The 13054-nt window shown below is 38.0% G+C and overlaps 1 protein-coding gene across 1 annotated transcript in view; it reads left to right on the forward strand.

Annotated features, from left to right (window-relative positions):
• Positions 1-12107, forward strand: part of SNTG2 (syntrophin gamma 2) — a 646807-nt gene extending 634700 nt beyond the window's left edge. The window contains exon 17 of the mRNA XM_027840424.1: positions 11976-12107. Within this exon, the coding sequence (XP_027696225.1) occupies positions 11976-12107 (132 nt within the window). The remainder of the gene's footprint in view (positions 1-11975) is intronic.
• Positions 12108-13054: the final 947 nt, after the last annotated feature.

The raw sequence follows: 13054 nt of genomic DNA on the forward strand, positions 1-13054 counted from the left end.
AAGGCTAAAACCAGAAAGAACTTTAGAGACCATCTTGTTCAATCCCCATATTTCACTGTTGAGAAATTTGAGGTCCAGAGAAAGTAAATAATTTCTCTAAAGTCACAAAGTCTATTAATGGTACATCCAGCAACAGAAGCCAGATCTCCGGATTTCTTGTCATTTTTCCCCCACCATACCAAAAGTTTTGTGTAGAATTCAGAGAGAGAAAGAAATCTGCAACTCCTAGAAGGCATAGGCTGTTAGAGTACTAAAAACACCAAGCATCTGTGGGATCAACATAGGCTTAACCTCTTCCTTGTTCTAAGTTCTTGAAAAATGGAGTAGTTTTGTCAAGTTTGGTGAATGTGGGATGGGAGATAAAAGGGATCCTAACAGCCTAAGGATAGGAGTAGGAGTAGGAGTAGGAGTAGTAATATAGTCATTTAATGCTTTAAAGTTAACCAAGCATTTTCACATTCATTATCACATTTGTTCCTCATAATCACCTTATGAGATAAACAGGGCATATGTCTTTATTATTTCAACAATGAGGAAGCTGAGACTCAATAAAGTTAAACAACTTACCCAAGGCTTATTTAAGACCAGTTTTTTGGCAGTCTAACCCCTTATTTTACAAATGAGAAAACTGAGGCCCAGAGGTCCAGAAAGGTCAAATAACTCACTGAAGTTCTCATAGACAGTAAGTGCCAAGGGTTGGAATTGAATCCAAATCTCTTGACAGCTAGCCTAGTGCCTTTTTCAGATAATAGCAATAATTACAATAGCTAATACTTATATAGCACTTACGATGTGCCAGACACTATACTAATGATGGAGTATGAGCCCATCATTCAGTTTCAGAAGCTGAGACCTTTGCCCCTTTTTGCCAAAAAGAATTTGGTTCCCATTTGTCTACAGGCCCCAGAAAACCCTTAAACTTTTAGGTTCCTTATCAACTCCCCTTATCTCCCTTTGAAAGCCCTAACCCCACCTTTTGATCTTATGCAGATGCCTTTTGAATTTCTTCCTTTCAGTCCCTCTCATCTATTCCCATTGTCTATTCAATCTCTCAGACCTTCCAATCAGAGTTCTCATCTAGACCCTTTTCCCAGCCCCCTCCTCTGGCCACCCAAAGTTACTTTAGTGTATATAAGACCCACCCTGGCCCCTATTCAAACACTGAGCATCTCTTATGTCCAGAGGCTGAGCTTTTCTCATGCCCTCTAGGCCTTAAGGGCATCACCTGGCCTATGTGGTTTATCTCTAATAAACTTTTTCTCTGGTTGGAAGATTTGAGTTGAATTCATTCAGGCAGGGCCCCAGGTCACAATCTTGGGGTCTGAGCACCCCAAACCTCTAGACCTCTTCACTAAGTGCTTGAAAATTATTATCTTATTTGATCCTCACAACAACTCTGGGAGGTAGGGCTATTATCATCCCCATTTTACAGCTGAGGAAACTGCATCAGGCAGAAGTTAAGTGACTTGTCCAGAGTCATACAGGTAATAAGTATCTGAGGCCGGATTTGAACTCAGGTCTTCCAAGCTCCAGGCCAAGCTCTATCCACTATGCCACTGTACAATATCCTTCAATCCCTCAACACTGTGCAGAGGGAATCATCTAGGTCTCCAGGGTCTAGAAGCTCCATAGTATGTGCACATGTCCTTTCACCTCAATCATCATAATTGGTGTTTCTATTTGCAATTTTCCAAAGCAAATTGCACACAATATCCATCCATTCCATTTGTTCAATAAGTATTCTCCAGAGGAGGAATATTCATCACTACTATTCTGTCATTCCTGCTTTGGGGCCTTGCACAGGAAACTGGATGTATGAGTAATGATTTGTGCCCTTTTCTTAAAACTGAATGTGTTATAGCTAAGGGCAGCAATTTTCTCTATTGGTATTTCTTTTCTGTGTTTTTTTTTTTTTTTTTGCCTTACAAAGGGTCATTAGATGTCAATTAGGAAAAATCCAAAATCTTCTGATAGCTGTAATTCATCAGAAGTGCCAATTACCTTCACAGTTTTTTTTCATTTTGATGACAAATGTATAGTAATTTGTGCACTGAGATGGAAATATGGATAGTACAATAAAGAAATGTGATTTCAACTGGAGAAGATTTATTGAGGACATGTGGATAATATTAACATTGATATGTTGATTGAAAGTGTCACTCTTATGATAGATAGAGACTACTTAAAGCTAAGGAGTGTTAAAGGAGAAATATTTTCACAACTTATGATTGACCTTATAATTCATATTTTGTAAGAGCAGATAGGAGCTTACTTAAACTTTTCCTTAATTAGGGAAAAGTTCCATAGTCTTAAAACATCCAAATGGCAAATAATGCCAAGTTGTATATCTTGTTTAAAATGAATATCCTAGCCCATGTTTGGTAGGAACAGATTTGGTAGGAAATTTGATTTCAAGTACAAATATACTGAGGGGAAAACAATCTGAATAATACAGCTCAGTGAGGTGTGATGGAAAGAGTACTGAACTTGGGAGTCAGGGGAGGAGAGGTAGCATTGGCAAAAGTGAGTGGGGCCAATGCAAATTCTGATTGCCTCTGGAAATGGAATTTTTCCAGTCTAATGACTTTAGAATACTATTTTCAAGGCTATGTACAGATGGTGAAGACTAGGTCCAATCCATTCCCTAAGGCATGAAGAATTAGAATACAGCTACAAATGAGGGAGGCTATTGACCTTCAACAGGAAGATTTTTGATTGTTTAGGCTATAAATGAACAAATCACTCTGCATTCAGCAGGTCAGCATTTGAGGGAATGGCCATTAGAAACAAGTTTCTTTTATATTGTTGAAATTAAATATGCATCTTCTTCATTTTTATTGTTCAGAATTTTTTTCTACATTCTGTACACACATGCATACATGCAAATACACACACAGACCCATGTGACTCTAGGCAAGTCACTTAGCCCTGTTTGCCTCAGTTTCCACATCTATAAAATGCGCTAGAGAAGGAAATGGCACATTACTGCAGGATCTTTGCCAAGAAAACCCCAAATGGGGTCATGAAGAGTCAGACACGACTGAGATGACTGAACTACAGATAGGTAGATAGGTAGATAGATAGATGGATGGATGGTGGGATGGATGATAGATCTTCGTGTGTGTGTATGTGTGTGTATGTAGCAATCCAAACTAACTGAATATATTAAAGAGAATAATAGAATTTCAATTAGGGAGGCATCATAGAGGTCATTTAATTCAGCCTACTAATTTTGTATATGGGAAAGTTGAGACAAAGATTGTAGATGCCTTCATCACTACATGTTGTGCCTTCTCCCTCCCTTTAAATAGCTTAGGATCTATCTAGTTGTTTTTTTTTTAAACAATATAAGCAAACTGCTGGCACACAAGTAATCCATCATGACTCCAAGATCTTTTTTGAGCCACATGTAGTCAAATAATAGTTAATAAACCTTTATTTAAAGCCTACAATGTGCCAGTTGTATGGCTATTCAGAGAGGAATAGAACATCTGATATAAGGGCTTGCCGAGCCTTTTTTGGGACTGCTCATCTACCTTAATTGTCCACCTGGCACTCAACTTTCACCTGTGTCTCTAAGAAATTGTAGTATGAGCAGCATCCAAACACCAATAAACTGTCTTGACAGATGGGCTGAACCAGGTTGAAGGTAACCAATGGTTCATGTAAACCCATCAGTGAGTTAGAGAGGGTGTCTAACCCAAGCAAATGAAGACTTCATCTGGTGGAACGGGCCCATGAAAACAGTTTATTCCAATGGCCATGAAGGTAACTAAAGCAAGTGTTGTGGAGCACTTAGAGTTTGGTCAGACATTGAAGATAGCAGATCATTCACTGTTTCCTGGGCCATCACCAGTTATCCTCATTTTTGTTTTGCCTTTGGGCTTTGATGACTCTAGAAAAGAGAGTGAGGCTGACAACTTTGTGCAATTCTGTCTTACTTAAATTTAATTCACTTATAAGTCGAGATATCACCCTGTGATGTTATTGGTCTTCTTCGAAAAGGGAGGATGAAGAACAACAATGTGCCAGGCACTGTGCTAAGCATTTGGGATACAAATATGAAAAAGACAGTCCCTGCCCTCAAAGGGCCTACAATCTAATAGCAGAAGCCAAGAAAGATAAGAAAGCTGAAGAGCAATAGGATGGTGGGGTTGGGGAAAAGGTGACTGCCATTGGGAGCATAGTAGACAAGTCAAAGAAATTCAAAAGGAGTCCAGCCAGATAGGAAATTAAGAGATGTCTGAGGATGAAAACACAGCCCTTAACAACTTTCATCAGTGCAGTTGGTTTTCTCCTCCCTAAGTATAATCGTTCTGGTCTGCTACTGTGTAATTTAATTTATTTTATTTCAGGATCCTACTTTAATTCAACAAGGAGGTTTTGAATTCTAACTCTGATAGTTTAGTGTAAATTAGTACTCTCAACTCCTTGAAATCTGTGAATTTAATTTTTTTTAATTGTGATTGTTCATAATCTGACGCCATGATTTCATTGGTGTGGTAAATTTCCGGAATGGAGACTCCATCCAGTAATATATTTGGGAAGTTTCTCTGTAATATGTAGTATTTTATAGTAGCATGGAGTTACTGAGAGGTTAAGTGTCAGAGATAGTTGGCACAGATCATTATGTGTCAGAGGCTGGTGTTTCTGATGCCAATTTCAGGCCTCTATCTACAGAGCCATATTTTCTCTGTCTTCAACAAGCTTTATACTGGTAAGTATCCTAATTTGTCTGCATAACTTGGATGTTCCAAGAAACTTGTGAAACCAAGAAGCTTTGGTTTTCCAGTGCTAACTATTTAATTCAGGCCTATGTTCAGAATACATAAAGTTTTAATGAGGCTATACACTAGGTCTAATGTATTATCTTAGAATTCAAAGAAGTTTTTGTTTGGTTTGGTGTCATTTGTTTAAACTAGAAGTCCCACCTTTTGTTCTGAAGCTACAGTCATCACAGGGAAGTAGGAAAGAAGGGAGGGAAGCATGCAGAGTTGCAAATGAAGGTGAAGGTGAGGGTACTGGGAAACATATGCTAGTTAGACCATTATCACAACTGCCATCTGCCTTTTCTCCTAAATAGGCTTTTTGAGTTTTCGTGGTTCAATCAAAATGTTGAAAGATCAAAAATTTCTACTGCTATTAGATGGCAGGAATTACGCGTGTGCCAAAACATAGTTTGGCTTTCCTTATTATCAGAATAATGGAGAATGTATACATAAAAATATCCACAAAACTTTTTAAGCAGCTTGCATGCATGTCATCTGACAATAAAATATCCATGAATGTTGGGAACGGAAGCCAGGATGAATAATCCAGCTATGTTCACACATAATTCATATTATCTTTGGCTTTCCAATAGAGATCAAATACTCAGTCAACAAGCATTTCTTAAGTAGCTACTATGTGCCATGCACTATGCTGTTTGATAGGGATATAAAAATAAATGTGAAAAAGTCCTTACCCTCAGGAAACTTAAATTCTATCAGGAAAGATAACATGTAGACATATAGATGTGTGAAATAGAGACAAAATAAATACAAGATGATTTGGTTAGAGAGCCCACTAGTAGCTGGGATGAATTGGAAAAATCTACATGTAAAAAGATGGTACTTAAAGTAAGTCTTTGTGGAAACTAGAGGAAACCGCCTCTAAGAAGCAGAGGTGAGGAGGAAGTATGTGTCAATCATGAGGGACAGCCAGCACAAATGCATGGAGATGGGTGAGAGAGAGAGAGACATAGATAGATAGATAGATAGATAGATAGATAGATGATAAATAGAAAGATAGATATAGATATATACACACACATACATACATACATATATATGTATGTATATATTTGGAAATGGAAATCCAATTTGTTAAGAATATGGATTGCCTGAAGGTAAATAACATATAATAAAGATTGAAAGATGGGCTGGGACCAGGCTGTGAAGGGCTTTAAAGGTCAAGCAGAGGAATTTATATTTGATCTTAGAGGTAACAAGGGATCACTGGAGTATGTTGAGCAAGAGTGACATGGTCAAATCTGTGCTTTAGAAAAATTAATAGATTCAGTTAAGGATAAAAATAAGTCAGGAACGGTGATTAGAGTTTTGTTCTGCAATGGTCCAAACAAGAAATGATGAGGGCCTGAATTAACATGATGACTATATGGGGTAAGAATGGGCTGGATGAAAAGGATACTGTGTTAGTAGAAATGATAATACTTGGCAACTGAGTGGCTCTCACTAAAGTGATAATATCATGCAATTAGCTGTGTTAACAGGAACTAGCCCTTCTTCTGAACCATGCCTTTATCTCCTGATGTGGTATTCCCTGTGGGATGGCAGCAGCAGTCAGACTGCTGTCCATTCTCCCCAAAATGACTTCCAGCTCTCACTGTGCCTATCTGATCTCCAGTCTCAAGAAAGAAGATGAGCATGACCTTCCTCTTATTGCACCAGCTTTCCATTTCCTGATGCTCATATATTATGAGGGAATTCTGCTAGGGGCTGGCACAAGGCAACTTTCACCTTTTATTGCCAGCTTGATTTCTGCCAACCCCATCCTCTCCACATGGAGAACTTCCTGTGTAAATTGGAGCAAATTTCCTAAGGCCTTCCATCTCCTGCTGCACTTGTCCTTTGAGGGAAGAGGAAGAGGAAGAGGAAAATTGGTAAGGAACAGGACTTCCATCTCTTGTTGTGCAGGTTTGACTTCTATTTATTCTTGTGCCATCTCCTGCCTAATCTCCAGCCTTTGGAGGGAAGAGGAATAGTGAAATAGTACCTCCCATTGGACCAGTTACCATATCTTCTATCTTGCTCTACTTTCGTCTGCTGCCTGATTGACACTTTCCTCTGGGAAGATGAGTGGCACCTTCCATTCAATAATGATTATTCTCTCACCTTGTAATTCTCTCAACATCCCAGTGATTCTGAACCCTGTAGATGAACATCTAAAGTCCATTCCCCATCCCCCACCTTCTGATTCCTTATTCCCATTCCCCCCAACCCTAGAATACCAATTCCCAACCTACCTTTCCACTGCACCCTCTGAAATGTCTTTTCCATAGGCAACAAACTTCCCTTTGATCTCTCTGGCAATATTTTCCAGCGTTGGCTGCATCTTCATTCTCTTCAGCTCACTGGACAAGGCAAGGGAAATCCTTGCTCCTCACTGGAACTTCCAGGTTCTCTCCCTACCTCCATCACTCAGTGATCTCTTCACCTTTGAGGACCATGGTATTCATATCTACTACCCATTCAGAATTCTGGTCACTATTGTCTACAGATCTCCAGGTCACTACCATCCTTCTTCAATTAGTTTGGTACCTGGCTCACAATTTTTCTCTTTCCCCCAACTCCTGCCCTCATACTACAATTCAACATACAATATTGACTTTCCCTCAGATGCTCTAACCAGTCACTTCCTCAATCTACTCAGTTCCCATGACCTATTCCACCATACCCTTGAACTTGACATTATCTACAAATGTACCACCTCCATGTTCAATAATTCTGAAATCATCTTATCTGACCATAATCTATTGGCTTTTCACCTTTCCCTCTACCTTCCTTTATTAAATCCTAGTCTTCATACAAACCTAGACCTCTAATCCATCAAATCCTCAATTCTGTACCAAACCATCATCCAACATTCTTTCTACCATACTTCCGACAAGTGGTTATCCAGCCTTTTCCTGAAGACCTCTTAAGTCAGCTTATTCCACATTTGGCAACCCTGGGAAGATTGTCTACTAGGGTGAATGTGAAGGCTTACATACTGGACTTTAAGCCCAGCCTCCTACTTAGGGTTATTAACTGCTAGGTGGTATGATGGGTAGGGTGCTGAACTTTAGGTTAAGAAGACCTGAGTCAACTCTTGCCTTTGATACTTACTAGTACCTTAACCTCTCAGCCTCACTTTCCTCTTCTACAAAATGGGCATTATAATATTATCTACCTTGCACAGTTATTATGAGAATAGTAAAGTACTTTGCAAACTTAAAATACCATATAAATGTTGGTTATTACTAGTATGAAGCAGCTATATGGTGCCATGGATAGTGCACTGACCAGAGGGTTAGGAAGACTTGAGTTAAGTTAATTATCTCAAATAATTAGTAGCTGTGTGACATTGGACAAGTAACTTAACCTCTCTCACCCTCAGAGTCTCATCAATGAAAAGGTTGGACCTAATGGTCTCTAAGTTTCCTTGTATCTCTAGATCCATTAAGGAATACCAGTTGGAGGAAACACTAATAAAAGAACCCAATGATATTCTCTATTTGAATGATACAACTCTTAGTTGTCTGCAGTTTTGATGGGAAAAGAGAGAATTCTAGCTTGATTGCTTAGTAAGTATAATTAAAATCATTTGCCTTTTAAAAGGATTCTTGGACCATATCACCCCTCAACAGTTTGTACCATGCAGCTGTAAATCTAATTGTGGTCATAAAATCATTTGTTAAAGTCCTATTTGGATTTTGGCTGCTTTCACAATACATTTCTCTTCTTCGATGAATGGAATACAGCAGACATTGAAGTATTGAATAACTCCATGCCAATGAAAATGTTCAGGTTATATTATGTTTTCTGTGACCACCTTATTTTTGTGGATTTAAGTAAGATATGGTACCTGCCTTCAGGGAGATTGAAATCTTACAAAAGGCCTAGGCCATTTTTTCACATGGAATACTGCTCAGCCAGATCTCTGTCATCTTGTGCTTCTGTTGTGTCATTATATCCATTTAATAGATTATGAAACTGTGACCCAGAATACCCAAGGTCACAGAGTGAGTTAGTGGCAAAGCCAAGACTAGGACCCAGATGACCTGACTTCCAGGTTAGCAGTCTTCATGCAGGATCCTGAGTCAGAGGCCTTTAATATTCACATCCAAAGCTTTCTTCAGTATTAAAATAGATCTTTCAGTCTACAACTGCAATACATTTTCACTTGAGGAACTCTGGGGCTCAATAGTAATAATCATCTACAGCTTTGTTCAGTCAATATTCTAATTGAAAGTCAAAAATAGGCCTTTGGTCTTTATTTAGCCATAAAATGGTAACACAAGGCATCATTACTAACACCATGTGTTCAGAAAACAATGAACCTGAAACAGCAGGGCTTTGAAATTCAGGTGGATTCCAACTGTTCTGTGCAACAGTTTCCAGTCTTTCTGAATAGTCTTTGTCCTGTTCCAGGAAGAATTTTTAGATTCTCACTTAGGAAGATTTTCTTCCCCTCTTTTTTTTTTATCCTTGAGTGCAGAGTCTGCATTATAGATTTTCTATAATCCAGGTGTCATCTATGTAATATTATTGTCACCTAAACGCCACTAAAAAGGCGTTGATATAATCAAGTAAACATTTCTGCAAAAAACTGTTGAAAGAGAGACAAAGTTTAGCTAGGGAATGAATATGCTTATAAAGTTAATAAAAACAGCTATTTAAGTTGTGCAGTGGATAGATTGTTGGTGTTGGAGTTGGAAAGACTTCAGTTCCAAATTTCCTTGCTGTGTGACCCTAGACAGGTTACTTAGCTTCCCTGAGACTCAATTTCCTCATCACTAAAATAGGGATAATAATAGCACCTACCTCACAGGGTTGCTGTAAAATCAAATGAGATAGTATATATAAAGTGCTCTGCAAATGTTAAAAATGTTATAGAAATTCAAATTATTGTTATTATTGAGTTTGCAAAGGAGCAAATTTAGAGCTGTAAGGGGTCTTAAAGTCTATTGAGTCCAACCTTTTCATGTTATAAGTAAGGAAACTGAGGCCCAGAATGGTGAAATGAGATATTACAAATATTAGGGTTAGATATCTCAGTTTAATTTGTAATTTCATTGGGTTCTGACTTCATTTGTGTTACTCACGGTCTCCAGAAATGGGCAATTTGCAGGTGATGAACCTGAGATATTTAAAGAATTTAAAGATATTTCTTCTTTGCCAGGGTGCAATTATACTGTATACATGAATACCACCCAGATATTATGAATGAACACCCCAGGTCTAGATTATATTGGAGATGACTGGACCAGAAGCAATTTTTTCATTGTGTCCACACTCATTCTTCTGCTTCCTAGGACTAATTGACTTATTGAATAATACACATTTATGGGCCTGGCACTGGGCTAAACACTAAGGATGTGAAAAAAAGCAAAAGATGTTCCCTGCCCTCAAAGAGTTTACAATCTAATGGGAAAGGCAACATGAAAACAAATATGTACAAAGCAAGTTATATATAAGAGAAATACGAAGTAATTAATGGAGGGAAGGCACTAGTATTAAAGGGCTTGGAGAAAGCTTCAAGTAAAAGAACAATTTTAATTGAGACTTAAAAGAAACCAGGAGGTAAGTAGGTAGAGCAGAGGTGAGAGAGCATTCCAGACATGAGGAACAGCCAGAGAAAATTCCCAGAAGCAAGAGATGGAGTATCTTCTTTGTGGAACAGCCAGGAGGTCAGTATCACTGGGTCAGAGTACCTGGTAAGAGTAAGGTGTAAGAAGACCGGAAAGGTAGGAAGAGGTAAAATTTTAAAGGGCTTTGAATGCCAAACAGAGCATTTTGTATTTGATCCTAGAGGCAATAGGGAGCCACTGGAGTTTATTGAGTAGTAGGGTGGCATGATCAGACTTGCACTTTATGAAAATCACTTTGGTGGTTTTCCTATAGAGAATAGCCTAGAGTGGGAGAGACTTGAGGAAGGCTGACCCACCAATAGGCTATTACCATAGTTGAGGCATGAGGTAATGAAGGCCTACACCAGAGTGGCGGCAATGTCAGAGGAGAGAAAGGGGGGATATTTGAGAGAGTTACAAATGTGAAATTCACAGGCCTTGGCAACAGGTTGGATAATGGGAATTAGAGATAGTGAGGAGTCCAGATGACTCCTAAATTGTTAGCCTGAGAGACCAGGACAATGGTGTAACAGGGATGAGAGAAGGGGAGGGTTTGGGGAAAAGATAATGAGTTCTTCTGTGGACATGGTAAGTTGAAGATGTCTACTGTATATAAAGCACCACCTCTATGAAGGATTCATAGACTTCACAAGGATGTAAAGTTGAAAGGGATTTCAGAGGCCAACAAATTCAACATCCTCATCACTTTGTAGATGAGAAAATTGAGTCTCAGGGAGTTTAGGTGACTTTTTCAAGGAGACATATTTGTGGGTGTGTGTATGTGTGTGTATAAATAAATACATATTTATAAATATATGTATGCATGTATGTATGTGTGTATATTCATTACAATAAGATTTGAGGACCAAAGTAGCTTGAGGAATCCAGGGACTAAGGATATGTAGAATGTAAGCTCCCTGATGGCAGGAATTGATTCAGTTTTTGTCTTTATATACTTAGCACAGTATAGAACACTTAGGATAGTACCAGGTCCCTCTTAGGTGCTTAATGAGTATTTGCTGTTATTGTATAAGATTGGTACTTGTTAAAATCAAACATTGATCAAATTACAATGCAAGGCATTAAAAATAACTTTTGGCAGCAAGGTGGCACAGTAGATGGAGTGGTGGAATTGGAGTCAGGAAGACCTCCCTTCAAATTTCTGCCTCAAATACTTACTGACCCTGGGCACTGGATTTCACAAACTCCATGTGAGGATTCAATGAGATCATATATATATAAAGTGCTTTTCAAACCTTCAAGTGCTACATAAATGGCTGCTAGGTTGTTGTAAACACTAGCTCTCTGGCGTCTAAGTCCCAGCACAATTCAGAGTTTTGCTTAGATTGCTAGAAAACATATATTGCTGAAGCATAGATTCCCCTCAAAAAAGTTATTTTGATGGTTTCCATTCATCAGTTTTCTACTTCCTATTAGTAAATCCACTTGTCTCCCCCTGGCATGTGGGCATAACTTTTAAAGACATTGAATGTTTTACACTGGTTTCTTGGTTTATTGCTGTTGTTATTGTTGTTTTCCCTTGTATTCTAATGAGGAGATTTATTCTTTTTTTTTTCTCTTACAGGAACTTGAATTCCAGGACCTGACAGCTATTTTACATTGCATACACTCCTTTATTGCTGCGAAAGTGGCATCGGTAGATCCTGTGTTTATAGACAGCCAGAGTATTGCAAGAAGATACATGTATAGCAACTGAAAATTGCCTCTGTCGAGTGATTACTGAAAATTAAATTATTTTCTTAAGAAATTAATTCTTTCCTGAACAATATTACAACTTTGTGTGATTTTATAATGAGCCTATAGTTGTGATACCAATAAAATATGTAACTAGTTTCCAAATTTGGGTCATACTTGTTAAACCTGACGATTTAGAACATGTTTGTTCAGGGCAATCAGATTGTTGTATGTGATACAAATCAGAATTCCTAAGTTAAGTGGCCCATAGCATTTCTACTATCATTTTTATAAGAAATATGGGACACCAAGGACTTTATTGCCCCTGTTGGGAAGATTCATCAGTAATATAAATGGAAGGACTGGCTTTCCACCATTTTATTTTCTCTTTAAAGGTAAGAGGCTGGCTTAGTCTGCTAGTCTTGCTTTTGTGAGAGATGATGTGAGGGAGAGATGTTGAAATAGAATTCCTACAATGTAGGCTCTTCACAATATTTTTTTAATTTTTTCTTCTCTAAACAGAAAATCTTTCCAGTGGTTTTTTTCTTTATTCATTTTGCTTAGTTTTGTTTGGTTGTGTTTTTGTTTTTGTTTTTTAATTAAAAAGAACTTTAATGGAATCAGTTGTATTTTCCTTTCAGGAAAACATGATGCCATTTCTATATGCATCATGCACATTTCTCAAAACCACACATGTACTGCAAAGAAAACAGAAATAAAACAGTAAAATTAGGTAGTTCGAGAGCTCTCAGCAACTAAATCTCAGGATCCTGTTGTCATCAGGACGTAAATGAGCTGATAGCAGAAGAAATAGTAGGCCAAAGTAAATTGTGCTCCCAACAACCAAGCTGATTCATGAGTGCCCTTCCTACATATCTGATATTGAGGAAAGAAGAGAAATGTTTTTTATTGGAGCAGAAACATTTCTAATTAATATAATATTTAATAGTACTTTCATAAAAAAAATTT

This window comes from Vombatus ursinus, unplaced genomic scaffold (assembly GCF_900497805.2).
Source record: "Vombatus ursinus unplaced genomic scaffold, bare-nosed wombat genome assembly UNPS02014841.1, whole genome shotgun sequence".
NCBI lineage: Eukaryota > Metazoa > Chordata > Mammalia > Diprotodontia > Vombatidae > Vombatus > Vombatus ursinus.